This window comes from Pteropus alecto, unplaced genomic scaffold (genome assembly GCF_000325575.1).
Source record: "Pteropus alecto unplaced genomic scaffold, ASM32557v1 scaffold33, whole genome shotgun sequence".
Classification (NCBI taxonomy): Eukaryota; Metazoa; Chordata; class Mammalia; order Chiroptera; family Pteropodidae; genus Pteropus; species Pteropus alecto.
This window is the reverse complement of record NW_006435762.1, coordinates 10,189,073-10,210,133: the sequence shown is the minus strand read 5'-3', so window position 1 is coordinate 10,210,133 and position 21,061 is coordinate 10,189,073. Positions and strand designations below refer to the sequence as shown.

Below are 21,061 nucleotides of genomic sequence, written 5' to 3'. Positions count from 1 at the left end.
GATTTGTTATCTGGAGTGAAGGGAGAGACCTTGTTACTGGTCCTGGCTCCACTCTAAGTCTCTGTAGGCCTCAAGTTCAATGGGGTTCTAGAACTAGCTCAAACTGGTTCACAGATTTGATTGTTAAATATTAAGAAATTCTACAATACGGTTGTTAAACACAGCCATTACTAAAAATTAAATTCTGTAAACCTACCATTGAATAAAATATATTTTCAAAGGTAACGAACATTAAAAATGCTTTGCAATTGTTTTACTATATCTCAGTTATTTACATCTGTGTTATATAAATGGTGGGAATTCTGTATAATGGTAGGCTACTGCGTGTCTCTTCCCAACACTGCATTCAGTGCCATCATGCTGTTAGCCTGAAACCAGCCATGGTGGTGGTATTTACACCACAGAAATTAGCAAACAAAGCAGGACTTTTCCCTCAGGAAGTCAGTTGCCAACCATTTATACACACCACCACTGCCTGAGTTCCTGATGTTTAAAATGAAGCACTGGATTCCAGATTGTAAGATCCCTACTGAGCCCCAAATGCTATGTCTCTGTGAACCCCACGTTGCTAAGTGGTGGTTTAACTTTTTGGTAGAATTTAAAGAGTAACTACCTGAAACTGAATTTTTTCTGTGCTAAGATGCCCAAGAGATGAAGGAAGAGTCACCTGGTTGAGTGATTCTGAGCACAATAATTTTTGTTACTTAAAATTTTAAAAAGAGAATTATGAAACACCAAAAATGTAGCAAAAACATGAAATAAAATATAGTAACTATCCTTTTTTTTTATAGAGATAAAACCTATTGATTACCACCAGATAAATCCAGGCTTTTCTTTCAATCTCTCCTTCCTAATAATTCTTTTTTTTTTTTTCATTCTTAAAGAATTTCTTAATTCTAAAAGACTCTTTATTAAAAACTATCATATATATTTCTGGATTCAGATTTCTATGTCACTGCACTTTTAAATAAAAGTATTCGCACTTCAAATTATGTTCTGAAATATAGGAAAAATTAAAAGCATTTAAAAACTTTTTTGTCAACTTTTCACATAAAGACTTTTTCTTTATAAGTAAATAAGAGAAAAATCATTTCTCATGACATTTATTCACAACGTGCTTCTTTTCTGACAGCAGACCTAAGAGTTATATTAAACAAGGGCAATGAAAACTCTCAGTATTACTGAGATATAAGCTTTAGTATATAGTATCAGGTAATGAGATGAGGCAAGACCATTTCGTCCACTCCTGTATTTTTATCCTTGGTTACAGCCATATGGGTCAACACAGGGAATTGGAGAAAGCAGAGGTAATTTAATTCTGTATGCACTGCTGAAGGTGTGCACTTAGTACTAAAAAAGATATGTTACACCTAATAATGAGATGAAAAAGCTATAATACCTAAATACAGAACATTTTCACTTCTATGGTCTTATATTTAGGGATAAAGTAAGTCAGGGGCAAAAGAGGTTGAATTGTAGAAACCTGGCCCCTAATGACCTGGGGACCCCAAGCACAAATGTCCCCTCATGGCAGGGGCAAGTGAACAGGTAGCTGAGAGAGAGTCACCCAAAGTACTGAAGACTCTGGGACCTAAAGATCTGGCTTTGGTTCTGGCAGAGTTTGAGAAGGGAAAAAAAAATGAACTGGCATGTCCACACTCAAATCGACCCTGACCCCTGACTCCACTGCCATCCGTGGCCAGGTTCTGAGAACTCAGGCTAAATACACTGGAAAAGAGGGTAAGAAAGGGAAGACAGCAAAGGAAAGAAGGGTGGAGTGGCCGACACAATACATGAAATGAGGAAAGAACGGGAAAAATAGTTAGGGTCCCCGTAGGAACTCTGAGCCCATTTCTGGGATTCGAGAATTGAAGTGAAATAGAACCCGGCTGCTTCCCACCACCACTGCCACCCCCAGCTTCAAGTTGTTTGGGAAGATGACAGTCACTCTACAAAAATGAACTAAATTCTAAAACCTAGAAAAGAGTCTTAGACCTCATGAGGAACGAAACTGAAAAGTAGGTTTGCATTACCAGAGTTCCTGCAGACCCCTGATTTGTAAACGTTTGGTTATTTTTATAACGTGTTGCTGTTGTTTCAGCAATGGGACTCTTATTTTTTCCCCAAACAAAATCTTACGTGGAAGGCCAACATGCAGAAGACATAAAAATAGTCACTCCTCTGATCAGAAGACAGCCCCTCTGCAACGGCCCCTGCACACCTCAGGGGCACAGGATGAAAATCTAAGCAACAGATGGTGAGTCACAGGCAGCAAGAAGCCAGCCCGCCTGGAGGAGGACAGCCTAGGGAGCATAGAAGCCCAAACAGCACCGGCAGTAACAGGGAGCGGAGGGTAATTGGCCTAAAGCTACTGAAATGTAACCCTGCAAGCCCTTTCACAGAGAAGAAGCGATATGCTTATGTTCGAGCTCATTCTTCTCCTCTTCTCTCATTCAACCCGCCTTCCCCTCCCCACCCCCCAGTGCACACACACCACACACGCACACACACCTGACACAGAGAGTCACGCGCATCTAGCTAGCAGCCGTGCACACTCACTGACCAGGGCAGGTAACTCCTCAATATTTGGTAGTGCTATTTCATAGTGGTCTGGGAATATAACAAGTTTGGCTTCATCTTCATATTCATAATCGTCGCTATTTAAATCGTCATCAGTATCTAGATCTGAGGAGAAAACAAAAACAAAGAACAAGACATGAAGAAAGAACATTCCACACACTAAGGCAGCACTCACTGGGAAAGCAAGAAGTCCACAGGGATGACAAACCAAGGGTGTAACATTTACAAGACTTTCTCCTCGGACACGACCACCCACCTGCCCCAAATCGGGAGCAAAAGGCCTTTCTGCCTTGCCTAAGTTATGAATACTTATTTATAAGTGACAAACGTATAAAGAAGACTGAGTCATATCATACAGCTTTACAGTTAAAATAGACATATGTATGTGCCATATATCCAACTCTTAAAGATGTTTAAAGGACCAGACTATTCATTATGGTTGGCTGGATACCTGGTTCCTGATTTCACAAGAATGGGTTGGAATGTTTTTCACAACACTGTAATACGGAAGAAAGTGCATGGCTTTGAGAGTAGATAAACTTAGGTGCAGTTCTGGCTCCAAACTTAATGTTACTTCTGGCTCCAAACTTAATGTTACAAGTCACACTCTTTAATTTAGTTCCCTCATTTGTACAATGGAGATAGTAACACTTATCTCCCACACTTTATATGCAGAATCAATAAGGCACTGTAGAAAGAGACCTGGCACAGAATAGGTAGTCAATAATGCTAGCTATTATTTAAGAATAAAATTTCAATTTCCTTCTTTCTCTCTCTCCCCCTCTCACTCCTCCTCCCCCTCTAAAGGCTATTTGAGATATTGCATAGTAAACCAGAGGGGGTGAAACCAGGTAATATAAATGTCCAGTTGTCCTCAGTCTGTGAAGAATTTTCAGTAAGAAAGATGAGGTCCTCTGGGACATTATCTATCAAGTCATTGCCTCTTTGCTTGGCTAATCTCTGGTAAAGGTTAGGTGGAGGCTCAAGCAAATATCTTGTCATAATATTTACATGGACATTTCAGCCTCATGTTCACATGATGCCAGCATCCCAGATCATGTTTGTATATTTAGATGTTTGGAACTATGGTGACAAAGAGGTACTAAACCATATTCCACTCTCACACACAAACCCACACATAAACAGGTACACAAACATGGGCTCTGCAGATAGGAGAAAGATATTTTACTAGATGAAGCAGCCAGCTGAAAACCAAAGGATCTAGATTCTGTCATTGCCTTGTTGTTTGCCCCCAACCAAAAAACTAGTCTCTTTCTGTGTATAGCACTGCTCTTGAATTCTCAAAGGAAGGCAGTTTTAAGTGGAAAATGAGATACGGCTAAAACACGTCTAAACATTTCAATGAAAGACACTAAATAATAAGAATCGGAAATGCAGAAATATAGAAACAAAACTATTCTTAGATAGCTATAAGTGGTTAGTTTGACAAAAGACAATGTTAAAGGAGATTCTAAGAGTTTAAAAAGCCACTGAAGGCATTTACTTAAAGAAAGATACTTTAGGTGTCATAAAAATTTAAATGCCCCAATATCTATAATGAAAAAAACAGAACCTAAATGTTCAATGAAAATGGTGTTCAATTCAATAGAATATTATTTAAATCATATTTATTTGACTATCTAGAAACATGGAAATGTTTATGCTATGTTAATGCTAAAAATACAAAATTCATCTTCATTGTAAAGACAACTTCGTAGAATTTATGCTTATAGATAAGAACTAGAAGGAAATCCGAACAAATGAAAATAGTGAGTGGGTGAACTTTTCTCTATTCTTAAATTTTTCTTTATTATTGTATATAACAATTTTAAGTAAGCAAAGTACAAATTTTTTGTTTTCATGTACAGATTCGGCTTATACGACATATTATCTAGGTGTCTCTTTTCCACAGAAAATATACTCATGTAATACTATTCAAATCTTACCTAGCCAAAGACAACAATAACGTAAGTCCAAAAAAATCCCACTCTAACACTTACAAGCTATGTAACACCGGCCAAGTTCTTTTAAGTTCACTTTCATAATGTGTACGCTGTGGATAATATTATCTAGCCCCACAAGATTGTTGAGAGGATTAAACAAGATAAAGTTTTAAGGCACCTAGTATCAGACCAGGCAGATGTTAGGGGATCCATAGACAGTAGCTGCCATTACCATCGCCAACATCATCATCATCTTCTCCACACTCCTCACAACACAATCAAAAGGGCCTTCCCATCCCTGTGGCTGCCTCAGCTTCCAGGCAATCCTGAAGTAAGTTTCAGAAAGACCATGATATGACATGGGGCTCTGCTATGTGATCTGAATGTGGAGAAGATATGAACTTCGAATCGAATGCTTCTTCATTGTAAACTCTAAGAGCAGGAAGCAGGTAGTTATTCACTTCCCATATCTCCAGCCCCTGTACAATATCCAGCACACACCACACACTCAGCAAATGTCTGTGAAAGGAGACTTCAGAATGTTAAAAACCCAATGTGCTAAGGACAACAGCAAAGCAAGAGCATCAAAAGGGTCGTTATGGTTTTGGATTTTTTTTTTCTAATTAGTAACTTGATAGTGTTTTAAAAGAAGCAAGACTGCTGTCGTGCAAAAAAAGCAGAACTTCGTTGGGCTTCTTATGGTTTACTTTTATTTTTAACTCAATGGAATGGAAAAAGACCTTCATCTTTCCCAAATATCTTAATCCAAATTAGGGAAAGTCAGCAGAGGTAACCTATACTCTGATTTTAAGGACAAATCTAAGTTTTCTCCAGAACATATATATGGCCCTACAATCATAAGTATAAATCTATAATTCCAAAATTTCTCTAATTAGAATCTCACCACCCCAAAAATGTCTAGTTGAGGAACCTACAAATAACCATACGCTAGGGACTGCTAGGACTGGGACCCCCAAATTTTCCCATCGGTCACTCTCCATTGTAACTGGATGAGCTCCTTCTTTAAGTTTAAAAAAAAAAAAATGTTTTTTAAATACTTCTTCCCCAACTCTACTTCAATGATCCTCTCAGATTCCTGGGAGATGTGGCTGGACCACACCCAGTTCCAAGCAGCAAACTTTCCTAACCTACGAAGCAGCACAGTGGAGGAATGGAGCGCTAAGGAAAGCCAGGGCTCTGCTGCCCACTTCGGAATTCTCTTGGCCTGATCATGTTGACCTTAATTTGTGTGCTGGAGGTGAGCAGTATGGCTGTTTCAACGCTGTGAAATCTGACCAACCATTACCTTCAAAAGAAGTTACGGGAGGAACACCCCTTGAGCCCAGACCCTGTTCCACGACCTGCTTCAGAATGAAGGGCAAAATGGAGTTCGCTGGAACCGCTGGTTATTATAGGCACAAGTGAGATTTCCGAACAGATACGTTCCTGGAACTTTCCACAACTGTTCTGTTTTCGATCTATTTCCCATCTACTATGAATGCCAGGGCTAAAGCCAAAAAAGTGGAATTTAAGCAGTCTGAGGCTGAGGTCTCTCTTCAGACACACAAGACCCTAACTCATTCACTCTGATTTATGAACATTGGGGGTAGGGGTACTTAATAAAAATATGACTACTTAACACCATTTTTATGACATATCAAAGATATGATATATGTTTTTGAGATCCGTTAGCAGTTATTTATACAACTATACACATTCATAGCTTTATTGTAAAAAATATATGAGATTAGGCCAGAATCATGTCAGAAGTCCTGAAGTATTTCCTTGAAGATCCTGAACTCTCTTCCATCCCCTCTTCTCTCCTCCTATCTCATAAAACAATACATTTCATATCAGCTGATTACCAAATTTCACAATCTGTCATATTGTTTTAAGTTATCTTTCTAAAAGACAACCTAATAGTGTCCTTTTCTAGCTTGAAACATTCACACAGAGCTGCCCACATGGTCTTGGGTCACAGCGCCCTGAAGCATCCCAGCAATTTCTACACAGCAGCCGGAAGCCAAAAAGGATGCCTGGCAGTTCTATTTATTTAGTAGTTAGGTCCCAACAGCTTAAGTATTTATGTCCTGACTACTTAGGAACCATTTTTTAAAAAATAATACATCTAAATTGGAAAAAAAAAATACTTTTTATTTCATTCTTAAATAACCACAATTCCTTACTAATAGAATGTGTGCACCTGTTGGGCTCTGCACAACTTCTCTTTGAGTCGGACTGGACATTGCCTCCCTTTTTCCTGTTCCACATTTATTTTTACATGGTTCTTGCCTTTTACCATAGAAACCACCAAAAAAACAGCTTCACAAAGAGAGGAAGTTATCAAAAGTAATATAGGATACTCTAATAGTAAAACTATATGAGCTAATGCTTCATGCAATGTTCTAGCATCACTGTGTTCCCTTGAAGACTGTGAGTTCACTGCAGCACCCTGGGTGCCTTAGAGCACAGTTTGAGAACCAGAGTGTTAATGGCTCGCCATTGCCTACAGAAAAATATCTAAAAGCATGGCATACGTAAAGACTATCCTTGGAAAAACATACAAGATATATAAGGATGTATTTGTCTCAGAGGAGACTAACAAAGGAGCTGAAAGACAGGGAAGGGAGAAAAAGAAACTTACTTTTGCAATTTTAAGCTTTGTCCACGTGTTATATATTCAAAAAATATTTTTAAATTCTAAATGCAAAAAGAAGTATAAAATTTAAATGATTCAAAAGTTACCCATAACTGTCATGTTGATAAAAAAAATTATCAGCAAAAACTAGAGGGAAAGATCCTTAACTGTGATTTCACTAGAATGAACATCAAGGTAAGCGGGAAAAAGAGTGACTTGACTGTTGAGGGCAGATGGTGCTCAGGAGACTTGGGTAAGCCATTCAGAACAAGCTAATGGCCTCAGTTTCCCTTACGAAATCAATATTGAAGGTCATAACTGAATGATTCAATGGTTTCAATGTGACTGCTGAGCCAGTGGAAGAGGAATTATTCACAAGTCATCAAGTGAATAGGCAGGGGGTTTCTATCCAGGAGAAAGCATTAATCAGCTACATCTGTTCTATGAAAGGAAAGAAGGGACAGCATGACTACATTTCGATAACAATGAAAAAGTACTTTCTAGTTAAAGAAGCAAAAAAGACTGCAAGAGTGTTCTGAGTTCTCTTCCTCTTCATGAAGAAACAATCCCAGTGTCTCTTTTAGGGAAAGTTTTTTTTAGGCTACTAGCTGCCTCCAGGTATCCATTCTCTCCTTCTTCCTTAATAACAGACTTTATTCAATAAAGCCAGTTAACAGAATTTACTTTCCAGTCTCCTGAGTAGCACATGGTGTGGCCATATGACCAAGTTCTGACCAGAGAAATGTAAACTGAAGTGTTGCTCAAGGATCTGTGAGAAGGCTGACAAGAGGAAACTGACTCCACTGGGAGATTAAATTTCATCCTCCCCCTTAGTCTTCCCTACTTCCCAGATCTAGGGCGTGATAAGCGGAGTTCCAGCAGCCATTCTGGACCATGAAGAAACCATGAAGTTAGAAATCGCAAGTCACCAAATGATGACCTGGATGTTGACCTGACTGTTGAGGGCAGGATGGTGCTCAGGAGACTTGGGTAAGCCATTCAGCACAAGCTAATGGCCTAGTTTCCCTTATGAAATGAATACTGAAGGTCATAACTGAATGATTCAATGGTTTCAATGTGACTGTTGAGCCAATCATTGTAAGCCAGGATAGAGGGTGAAGTAGAAACATGGGAAAACTCTACATCCTGACAGAACATGAGGCCATCCCATCAGCCTGGACTTGCTCTTTCCTCATATCCTCTACAGGAGAGAGAAATAAACATCTATCTTATTTAAGGTCACCAATATTTTAAGTTTTCTGTCATATAAGCCTAATGTTTTCATATAGTCCTCCACCAAAGTTAATTAACAGGCCACATCAACTTGAAATCAGCTGTGATCAGGTTGACAGGAGAAAAGTACCTGCTACTGGGAGATATGAAGCATCAGTTGAGGGGCCTGTAAATCACAATTTGCAAAACCAAATTCTTACTGGGATGAAGTAGCTAATATGAATTCGTGAAGGAGCCAATATAAACTCATGAAGCATCTGGGTATAACACAATAGAGAGAAATGGACTGGGACACGCCCTAGAGTGCTAATGAGGCTCAAATTTAATTTTTTCAAAAACTGGTACAGTCTAAATACGACATTTTTGCTGGGCTGTGAGTTTTAGGCACACCCTGTGGTTTTCTGAGATATGTCATGTTCAGCGAACATTGAGAGCAGCCTGTAGAACACATCCTGCTCAAATGAAATGGTGGGTTAGTGCTCTCAGGGAGCAACGGAAGGGGTCCACTCACACTGTGTGAAGCACGGAACCTCAGTGCTTACCTCTGGATTAATTTCTTAAAACAGTTACATGACAACATCGTCTATTACCAAAATAATCACTAGAGAAATCATACCTCAAAGTCTTTTGAGGAAAAGGTTAACAAAGGTTAAAGGAGAAGGTGGAGAATCAAAGCAGGAAGCCAGCTGAGTTCCATGACTGTTTCCAATGGCTTCACTTTTCAAATAATGAATGTGCCTTTTTATTACAACAGTAGCATATGTTTGTTATGGAAAAAGTTAAAAACGGATATGCAAAAAGAAGAAAATAAAAGTCACCTCAATTCCACCACCAGGAAAGAACTACTATTAAAGATTTGAAGCATATTCTATCAGACTCTCAGTCATGTATATGTACATGTACATACATAATAGATATGCATGCAGATATATATATACACATATATGTGTACAAATTTTTACCAAAATAAAATCATAATATACAAACAATTTTGAAATTCCTTTCAAACAATAATCCCAGGCATTTAAGGATTTAAAGGTGCTTAGTCAAACATTATCCAACTACTTTTTCTCCTGGGAAAACCACATCAGAAGTTTCGTATGAAATATGATCATGATAACATGATACAGAAACCAGTACTCATTTGCATAAGCAAAACTAGCTCTTCTGAATGAGGGAAACAGAAAATCACTGCTACTCAAACACCACAGTATAAACACTGCAGGCAAGATCCACTGATGGATAATAAAAGTAGCAGACAAAACTTTGAGGAGAAATAAGGTATTAGCATAGTATCGCTTCCAAGACATTTATTAACCATACTGTAACTTTACAGTGGAGAAACCCAGCAGACACTCCCTAACAAGTGATCAAGGTTAACATCACTAATATGAAGACACAGCATAATAATGCCCCCTGACATCATACACTGAGGAGGGCCCACCGCTCTGTGGTATTCTTGCCGAAAATGCAAAACCTCAGACTTATTATGAGGAAACATCACACCAACCCAAATTGAGGTACATTCTATAAAATAACTGACCGGTACTCTTTAAAAGTGTCACAATTGTTAAAGACAAAAAAAAAGAGTGAGGAACTATCATAGATTGGACAGGATTAAGGAATCAAAACAACTAAATGCAACATGGGATTCTAGAGCAAAAAAAGACATTAGTAAAAAAAAAATGGTGAAATCTGAATAAAGCCTGTAGTTTGGCTGATACTAAAAAAATAAAAATGGAAAAACTATCTCTTCTTTAAAGGTAGTGAAAAAAGAGACAGAAGCAGAATTGCAATTACTCTCCAGTCACTGTAAGTATAATTGCTTCAAAACACTAACCCGACTAAGAGTGCTAAAAACATCTTTCACAACTAAAGGTAAACACAAAATAGAGGCAGAATATCTCAAGTTAAATTGGTTGCGATCGTCCTTACATCATAGAGCAATAAACAAACCTATTACTCCAAAACACACCCATGCACACTCACACATGAGTGTACACACACACAGAATCTGGCACGCTACTGATAAGTATGTACATTACCTAAAAAAATCTTGGAATTCCTTCTTTTTGGTAAAGCTCCACCAGATGCCCCTTTTACCTTCTGAAAAGAAAACAAGAAATTGTTAAAAATGCAGCATATGGAACAGGCAATCGGGGGGGTGGGGGAAGAGTACATCTCAGAGGTTCTCAGTTTTTATAAAAGTCCAGAGGAAATATTCAACTTGGATTAGTGACTGAAGGATAAACAGGAACTTGCCCCAGGTCAATGGAGGTAAGTGAAGGACAATGCTATTGTTCCACCTGATTATTTTCACCGTTATAAAGAAAGCACTTCTGGAAAGGAAAGTGGAAGCAGGCATCAAAGTGAAGTAGATGCTTCAACTTCAAATCGGCACTTTCTCCCAAGAGGCTGGAGTCCACACCCAATGCTGGAGCTAGCTACTCTGGAAAGACGGTGGCAGCTCCAGGAGGGGAGGGAGGCTCTTTTTCCCCTACTACCTACTGGGTCCCTGGTGGTTGGCCCTGGGCATGCCCACAATTGTTGAAAGAGTCAATAAAAATTGATACATAGTCACTGATATTCTGGTCGATCTACACAAAAAATTTTACTCTCAAATAGGATTATAAAAATGTTTGTTTCCAATGGCCAAAACAACATTTCCACATTGTACGTTCTTTCAGCTGATAGAAGAGAGCACGTTTCCAGCACACTACAGGGTGAGACTCAAACCCTAGCAACTTTTCACATGGTCACATGTTATGGCAGCATCAGGTCTTGCTGTTTCTTTGGTTTGTCTTATTAGTCCCAAGTCTCCTTTCCCACATTTTATCATTCAGCATTGAAGGCTGACTCATCTGTGTGCTTCTCACATTACATTTTTATAGTTTCTACTATAAGTTTACAGTTCACATCTTAGGAATGTGAAAATTATTGAACACTTTAGCTCAAGAACCTGTCTCTCCAAATACTAATGCCAAATTCATGTCACCTCTCTTAGAATCCTTCTCCTTCATGGTCTCAGTGCCTCTGTTCCTCTCTCCTCCACTTATTTGCCTCAAAAAGGGATAAAATAAACCTGTACCAAAGGCAATTTTAACAATCCTGGCAGTCACTTGAAATCTCTCTACAGAAGTATATGGCATCCTTTTAACTATTCTAACCTCATTGTCCTCTCCATTCCTGCCCAATGGTGGAGGGAAAAAGGAGATGAGCTACATGAAGACCTGCTAGAACATGAGGCTCAGCTGATGTGAGATTTATACCTTAGGCTTGAATTAGATCTACTTCCTCTCAGGAAAAAAAAAAATAGGTCTTCCTTCTAAGGACCATCACCTCTGTACCTGCATTGGTCACCACTAGAAATCAACAGCATTCATGGAACCAGATCTCCTCAGTTAGCAAACATGATTCTACCCATGTGTCAGGCTCTGTGCTGGCACTCAGGCTGCAAAGTGAATGAAGACATGCTCTATCCCTTGAGGAGTCCACCAACATAGTTGGGGAACTTATATGCAAACAAATAGCACAACAGAGTCCAGTAATGGTCCAATCCTATCATAAGGAGGAAATGAGAGTTCTTCTGGGGTGGCGGGTGTGGCCAAGGCCAGTCACATAAGAAGAGCAGCAAACCTAGCATATAGTAGCTGCTCAGCAAATATTTGTCGGAAGGATGATGGATGGATGGATATGCTGATTGTAGGAAATGCAACAAGTCAAAAAGGAGTGGAGATAGAAGCAGGACATCCCAGACAAAGAAAACAAGTACGAAGGCACGAAATCACGATGTGTTCCAGAAAGAAGTGGTTTGCTATGTCTGGAGCACAAAACTGGTGGATTTAAGAGTGAGGGTTCAAAAAGCGACATGGGCCAGATCATGAAGGGCCTTGTAACCACATACAAAAGAGTTTGGACTTCATCCTGAAATAAAGGGAGAGACATCAGAGCTTTAAGCTTCAGTGTGCCACAGATGAACAGATCTGTGCATTTTGAAAGATCACTCTGGGTACAGCAGGCAGACTGGGTGAGACTGAATGCAGCAAATTTGAAGGAAGTAAACCAAGCGGGAAAAAGGAGATAGGCTAGTCCTTTTGTGGGATGAGTACTCAGATAATAACGGCAGGGATGGAGAGGACAGGATGGATTTCAGAGCTATTTTGGGAGCCCCAGACAACAACACTTTGTCACCAGCCAGTTATGGAATAAAAGCAAAATCCAAAGGATGTCTAGGTCTTCAGAATTCAAGACAAAGGACAACTCTGAGAAAAAAGACAGACAACTCAGTCAGTCTGGACGCACTCAGCATGGAGTACCTATGAGATGTTCGACTGGAAAAAGGTCAGAGGCGAAGGGGCAGACCTTCAGCTCCGGAGAGAGACTGATTTGGATTTCACCAGTCCAGAGATGGTTAAACAAAGATCCGGATGACACTGAAGGGGAAGATCAGCTTTCAGAGAAAGAAGACAAGAGGGTCAGATGCCATCCTTGGAAATGCCAATAGTCAAGGGCTAAATGAAGAAAGTGATGCTGGTGAAAGTGAGAAAGGGTGGTCTGAAGGGCAGGAGGAAAGTGAGGAAAGAATGGTGCCCAAGAAGGCAGGGGAAGAGTGGTTCCTTTCAAAAGGAAAACAAGTTCGAACACTCAAAAAGTCAAGAAAAATCAGGGCTAAAACAGATCCACCAAGTGTGCAACCAAGAGGTCACTGACCACCTCGGCAGCTGTAGTGGATTAGCAGGAAAATCACTTGGACTGCAATGCTAAACTTAAAGGGAGGTTTAGAAGAGATAAGGAAAGTAGAAGAGTTCTTAAAGAAGCTTTAATTGAAGGGTGGGGTGACTAAAAAGGGACACAAATTAGAGAGACAGCTTTTGTGGTGCATTCTCTTTTAAGGTGAGACAAATAAGCCAGAAGAGGGAGAGGTTGGAGATGCTAGAAGGGGTGGAGTAAATGAGGAAGCAGGTTTCCCAGGACCATGAGGACAAAGAGAACAGAGCTTGCTGCTGAGAGGAAGGAACTGGATGCAGGTGAGTTCCCAGGAAGCAAGAAAGGAGTTCAGGAAGTTGCTGTCCGGGGGGTCTCTATTTTCTCTGGAAAAGGCAAGTCAAAACATTTTCTGAGAACCATGAGGGAGGTCCTGGTAAAGGCTAGAGGAAAGCATTCAAAATCCGGAGTGAGAGAGGGTATAAACTAGGTGTGCTAAGCAGTGGACGGGGGAAGGCCAAGAATGTGACACGGTCCCAAACCCCAGGGCAGCGGGGGATTCCTAGCAGTGTGTGCATGAAAGCAGAGGATGCTACTAACAAGAAGACAGGCTGGAATTCTGGAGGGTGGCTAAGGAGGCAAGACAAGGAGATGAAGTCAGTTGAAGGTATTGGTGAAGAGAATGTTTAAAGTCATTGACTCTGAGAAGCAGGCTGAACAAACAGGGGAAATGGCTGCCTGGACAAGTCACAGCTCTGGAGGTCTCAAGGAGGCAGAACAACAGATCAAAATCAGAATAAATGACTGAAAGAGCTAAAGTGAGAAAGGGTTGTAGTCAAAGAGTAAAATATTTATCTCAAAATTTCAGAGGTAGAGCTCACTGTACAAGTTGGCCAGCATTTTACAATTCTGCCACTAGCTTTGTGACCACAGCGAGTTATTTCAAGTCTCTGGGCCTCAATTTCATTTTTCTCCCACCTAACACTACTAACGCATACGTGGGACAAAGCAGACTTCATAAGAATTGCTGTATCCCACCTAACAGCAGTAAATGTAAATCATATAATATTAGGCCAAATTAGATTATTTTAAAGCTAATCATTGGGTTTATGGCTTATCTGATCTCCTGGACTTTCTTCTTCTTCTTTCTCCTACTCTCTCCACTGTCCAAAATTTAAACAGAGAACATATTAGGTGGGCTAGGGTGAGAGATTAGATGAACTTCAAATCAGCATTGACGATTTAGAAGACAGACTACAAACTATTCGGACTAAAGTGAAAGTTGAACAGTGTTGCTAAATACAAAATCGACATTTGAAAATTAATAACATCCCCAAACATCATCAATAACTAATTAAAATGCTTAAAAAATAAAAGATAGATGGAGATCTGAATAAATAGAAAGGTATGCCACATTAAATTCAATAAATATATATGAAGCACTTACTATGTGCTGGGCATTGTTAAGTGCTGAGGACACAGAAGTGAACAAAACAGACAAACGTCCCTGCTTATACAATGATATAGATTATAAATTAATCTACAAATTCATCGTGACCATGATCATAATTCAACAGGATTTTTTAAACTAGATAAACTGATTCCAAAATCTATAGAGAAAAATAAGTTTCTAAATTCAGGAAAGTTCTGGGAAAAAAGTTAACATGGAAACAGTGCTTGCTCTACCAGATATCAAGTTTCGTCACACCAATGCAGAAAAATAAGATCAACAGAAAAGAACTGAACCCCCAACAGACCCAAGTATGAAGAACAAGTTAAAACATAAAAAAGATGGCATTCTAAATCACTAGGAAAAACTGCACAACTCTAGTAATAGCAGGACAATTGGTTATCAATATGGGAAATAAAAAGTAGATTCCCACACTTCACACAAATACAAAATAAATTATAGATGGATTAAAGACCTAAAATGTTAACATACACACACATGCACTTCTAAAAAAAATTAAAGTATTAGAAGAAATATCATTATGACCTTCAGTTGGGAAACTATTTCTTAGACAAGATACAAAAAGCGCAATTCATTTTCAAAAGTTTAGTAAATCTAACTAGATCAAAATTCAGAACTTCTGTTCTATAAAATAATTAATAAAAGTAGTAAAAAGTTTTTGTATCCACAATGTAAAAAGAACTAAAACTTTTAAGAAAAAGATAAAACCCATAGAGAGATAGGCCAAAAATATAAATAGGCAACTCAGAGAAGAGAAAACCAGAATGGCCAATAAACATAAAGATTTTCAACCCTCACGGAAGGAAATGCCAAATATTTAGATGCCACTTCACAACCGTTATATTGGCAAAAATCAAAAGTCTGACCAAACGCTGGCGAGGCTGTGGGAAAACAGGAGTTCACAGTCACTGCAGATAGCAGTATAAATTGGTGCAACCACTCTAAGGAAGAATTTGGCAATATCTAATAAAAATTAAGATAAGCATACCCACAGCCGGCATTAGCACTTCTAGATATACTTCCTAAAGAAATCTTTGTATCCCCAGGAGAAATGGAAACAAATGTTAATTGTTGCATTGTTATGAAGCAAAAAAGAAAAAAAATAAATAAACAATCTAAATGTTCATCAGTAGCAGAACAGAATAATAGAAATGAGGTACTCATAAAATGGAATACCAAACAACTATTAAATTGAATTAAGTACATCCAAATGCATCACAACATAGATTTCAAAAACAATGTTGAAAGGGAAAGCTTAACACAGAATTATGGATAACAGTATTTATCTACATCTTTAAAACATATAGTCATTCTATATATTGGTCATGAATACTTCAATGTAAATAAAATATAATGACATGCATATGAATGAGAAACAACAAATTCACATCCATGATTACTTCTGGGGAGTGAGGGAAACAAAAAGGACTTGAACTTTCAGGAAAGTTCTTTCACCAAAATAAAAATAAAAAAAGTCTGAAATGAAAATATCCAAATAGTTTTTATATCTGATTTTTGGATTCATGAGTGCTCCTGGCATGATTTTATGTACTTTTCTATAATTTTTATTTAATTTTTTTCAATCAACTTGTCTTCTTAACCCCAATCAGAGGTTTAGAGGAAGAGAAAGATAAAACTGGTTAAAATAAGGTTTAGAGAAGTGTATGAATTTCTACAAACGACCCTGTATTTATTTCTCATCATCAAAGAGAAGCAGAAGTTATGTAGGCATAGTAAAATCTCCATGTGATAAACACACTAAGACAACATTACAAGAAACATATCAAGGCCAGTTCTCCAAAAGTGTATCTCTCACCTCTCGCACATGTCTTTTCAGGTGCATGTATACACTCTGTCCAGTTTTTCGAAAATGTCTTTCAACATGTTCCCTTCCAAAGGCCAAAAATGTGTTCATGCATACATAGAGTCCACCTTCTGAATTCTAGAAGAAAGAGACAGGTTACACATTAGCCAAGGACGCCTACCCAAGTAGTCTAGATATAGAGAAAGGGAAGGGGAAGGGAGACAAATAATGAAGACAAAGCGTGGCAAAGGCCACCTGGCTGTCACAGTCATCTGCAGTGACCCTCCAAGGGCTCCACAGCCACCCACAGCGGCAGTGTCCGCCCCACCCCTGAGTTCCAGGTGCTCCTGGACAACTGAGCAGTCTCACTGACAGGCGAGGTACTCAGGCCCCCAGGGAAGTAAACATGTTTGTCTGACTCTCCAAACTGGGGTAAATGATGATAAGGGACAGAAGAAAGCTGGCAAATGATCCAAATACCATCACTGTAGTGGTTTATCAGCATTCATCCTCATTTGTCAGTGTATGTTTCCAGGAACAAAGTTTTTATATCCTTTTAGCAGGACGAGTTTCTTTAAAGATATTGTTCTCTCCCTTTGGTGACGCATGATATTTGATGGTACACGTTAATATATTATAACAATATATAAATAATACCTTAATAAGTAGATACTAAAGGATAAAGCCCTATAATAATCATAGCTACATATTTATTGCATGCCTAGTACGTGCCAGGTGCTTTACATATATTATCTCTAATCCGAACAACACTACAAACTGCTTCTTTTTATTTCCATTTTACAGTTTTTGAGAAAACTATGGATAAGTCACTTGCCCAAGTTCACACAGCTTGGAAGTGTCAGAGTTAAATTTGAATCTATTTCTCTTTATCCCTCTATGCAGTATTTCAAATATTATTTAATTACAGACATACTGCTACAATGAACAACCGAAAATATTGTTCACATTTTAGATACCAGATTTTCCATCCCAATCTCATCGCTCCTTTGACTCTGCCTAACATGCTTCTCTGTAAACTTAGCATCTAAAATTAGGCATCACTGCAAGTGGATATTTATTAAGCTCCTGTAAGACTCCTCACTCCAAACTGAAAAAAAAAAAAAGTTACTTAAATGCCTGTCAGAACTGCCAACAGACATCTATCAAAATTCCTCACGTTGCACTCCAGTAGAGCACAAAATTACAATATTAAAACAGATACTGATATGAAAAACAATTTTTAAAGTTCTAATAACTCAAGATTGTTTATTTTTTTAATTTCTAATAAAACTGTCCAACATTGTAACTGTGGTTTATAAGTCAGACACAATGAGAAGACTGTAACAGCGTTAGTTAAAATATGTGCCTCTTACTGTAGCATATACATTGCATAAGGCAAGAAAAAGACATAAAAATCTCAAAGAAGGAAGTAAAATGCTCTCAGTTTGCTGATGACATTATAGTCTAAATGGAAAATCCTAAGGAATCTACAAACTACTAAAAATAACTAGTAGAACTAATTTGTGAATTTAGCAAGGTAAATAGACAAAAACCAATTTCAATTTTATATTCTGGCAACAAACAAATAAAATTTCTTAAACTTGACTATAAAATAGCATACAAAAAGATCAGAATTATATAGCTTCTGGATAACTTTTTCCCCTTTAATGAGATCATTTGAATAAAATTAGGAAAGGTCTTCAACTAGAGGCAACACATTACATTCATTTGCTCAATAAATTAGTTAAATATTTTCAAAAGATTTTTTAGATAAACATGTTCTTTTGCATTGTCATAACCCTTAAGAAAAAATATTTCATCATTATAATGGTCAGTTATTCATTAAGCCTATTAAATTGAGCACTACATGTGATTTAAAAAGAATAACAACACTTCCATTCTTTTCCAATAAAATGTAATTGATCAAAAAGAATGCAAACCAGAAGAAATACTGGGGAAAATATGAGATTTATAACCAGAGGACCTGAACTACTACTAATTAGCTCTGTGGCCTAAGACAAGTTGTCACACAGTCTCTGATCTTCAGTATCTTCTTCTATGAACATGGCTGTACCTATAATCCTCACCTCACAGGATTTCATGAAGTTCAAAGGCTATGAAATACATTTTGTGCTGTAAAGCACTACATAAACATTGGTAATTATTTATTGTAAGCTAAAAGTTCCGTATGCTACATGTATCTACCATTATCTCAATAAATTTATAATTGGAGGAAACAAGCAGAAGGAAGAGTAGGGTGAGTCTGACAGCCACACATTTGGGCCTAACAAATATTAGGCAACTAGTGGGAGAACCAAAAAATTAGCAAGCAGAAAAAGAAAAACGTTTAAGTTCAGATTCAAAGAAATGTTTTGAAGAAAAATATAGAATAGCTATATAATACAAAAGTCTATAATCACTAAAATAATCATAAAGTCTTTACTACTTCATTGCCAAGAGTTTTTGACTTATTAGGGAATTTGATAAAAATTTAATATACCAAACATTTGTTCTCAATTTCTAGAATCACTTGATATAGTCACAAAGTCCATAATCAAAGAGAAAAGTGCTTTGGCACTCACAGACAAATGGCCACACATAGAGAAAGATTCTATTAGAAATATCCCCAGGCATCTTCCATCAGAGAGACATGGGCTGACCTCTGAAGCAGCATATGCCCCTCCACTAGTAACTCTGAGATGGAGCACCATCCAGAGAATTGGCTAGTAATTCTAAAAATTCAGGACACACTGAGACAGAAAACACTTTAAAAGCTACCCCATATAGAACAAACAAAAAACCCAGCCTAATGATCACTTTCTTCCCTCTTGTCTTATTAATGTCTAAATATTGATCCCATAAGACACTTTCACAAAGTCAATACTCCATGCCATGTCCAGCTTCTTTCACTAATGATGACAACTCTATGCTGACAAATCTCTCTCAATTCCTTTGCGACCGAAGCACAGAGAATGGTTTATCACATGGGATACAAGCTAAGATAATTGACTTTTAAGAGTTTTTGAACTCTCAACCTCATCCTCAAATTTACCAGCAATACTCCCACAAAAATCACCATACAGCACTTGCCACAAGTGCAGCCAAGAAATCAGGCAGGACCTTCTGTACAAGCACAATGCTAAAACTGCAGAAACTAGGATCACATCTTGGTTTTTGTGAAAATGCCAGCAGAGCACACACAAGAAGAAAAGTAACTGAACTAGACTGTAAGGACTGGAGTGGACCGCCTTCTAATGTCCAGTGTCCTTTGCTTAAGATTTGGTGTAAAAAAATAAAAATAAAATTTTTTAAATCAGGCAGGTTTAGAGAACTGCACCAACTGACAGTGAAATGTAACTTAAAGAATAAGAAGAATACAAAATAATACTTTTATCAAGTCATGGTGATTTATTAAAATAGATTATAAATGAAATTCATATATATTGGGTTAATTTTTTTTTAAATGGTAACATAACAATGGAGAGTCCAAAAGGATATTCATTCTATGATAACTGCTTAATATATGTCAAACCGCAAGAAACACAAAAATGAGAGGAAAATCGCTAATAAAAGTTACTGGTGCAGTTAAACATCAGTATAGAAGAAAATTAACCTAGATCCACATCTTATAACAAACACTGTGATAAGGTCCAAAGAGACACAAGAGATAGCATTTTAAAAACTAGAAAAGAGCAGAATAACATATTTATCCCACTTATGAAGGGGAAAATAACTTCTGGCCAAGAAAATACAAAAACACAAAAGAGATGGTATAGTTAAGTATAAAAATATTAACATATAAACACTAATGAACAAGTTTTATACCACAAAATATAATGAAACAAATAGAAAACCAAATATAACGGATTGGGTAAATATGTAAAGTATAATGAAGAAAAGCATATCCAAACTATGTAAAATTGATAAAATTACAAATGTCAACATTCAGGTTCAACTTGGTAAGAATTTTTAAGATTGTTTAGTTTTAACTGTGAGAAAACATTAAAATCAAATCATGACATCTTCTCTATCTCCTGAAGCAAACACATTAAAACTATCTCAAGGTGAGTATATGTCTACTGACATATACTAGCAAAAAAGTATTAAAATTACACAACCTCAAGTCACAGAGAAAACTTGTTTATCTGCTCCCACAATATAAATCGATTCTGTCTTTCCACAGAGCAATAAAACTGTGACCCTTTGATACAGTATTTCTCCTCTGGGTACAGACTTCAAGAACCCAAAAGAAAGAGGAAAGAAAACTCTAATTTGTACAAAAATATTCACAGATGCACTATTTATAATAGGAAAAAGTAACAATGGTCCCAAATAAAGGAGCTAAGAACCTGTGGATATATAAACACAACAAAATACTATAACGTTATTTAAAATGACAAATTTATAAGTTGTGTGTAATGTGTACAGAAAATATGTATAGAATTATGTACAATATCCATAGAAAAATAATATTCATGAACAAAGAACACATGCTGATGACAGGAGGAAAGGGCAGAGAGGAAGGGAAGTCCATACATTGATGAAGACCTGAAATGAAACTGGAATGTGATCAATGATTTTGGATTTATTTAAGTTCTTGACTTTGGGGCCCACAGCCTCCCTCACCTCCCATTACCTCCATGCCTGGTCTGGGGTGGACCAAGCTATTGTCCTGAAGGACCAGGTTG

At 37.7% G+C, this 21,061-nt stretch overlaps 1 protein-coding gene and 1 non-coding gene across 2 annotated transcripts in view; one reads left to right on the top strand and one right to left on the bottom strand.

Moving 5' to 3' along the window:
* Positions 1–21,061, bottom strand: part of USP13 (ubiquitin specific peptidase 13) — a 79,314-nt gene that overhangs the window by 57,248 nt on the left and 1,005 nt on the right. The window contains exons 2-4 of the mRNA XM_015588528.2: positions 16,386–16,511; positions 10,440–10,500; positions 2,564–2,685 (exon numbers count right to left, since the gene is read on the bottom strand). Of these exons, the coding sequence (XP_015444014.1) occupies positions 2,564–2,685; positions 10,440–10,500; positions 16,386–16,511 (309 nt within the window). The remainder of the gene's footprint in view (positions 1–2,563; positions 2,686–10,439; positions 10,501–16,385; positions 16,512–21,061) is intronic.
* On the top strand, positions 19,492–19,666 carry LOC112479072. Its single transcript, XR_003046040.1, has one exon. It is a non-coding gene; the product is annotated as a small nucleolar RNA SNORA81 (small nucleolar RNA).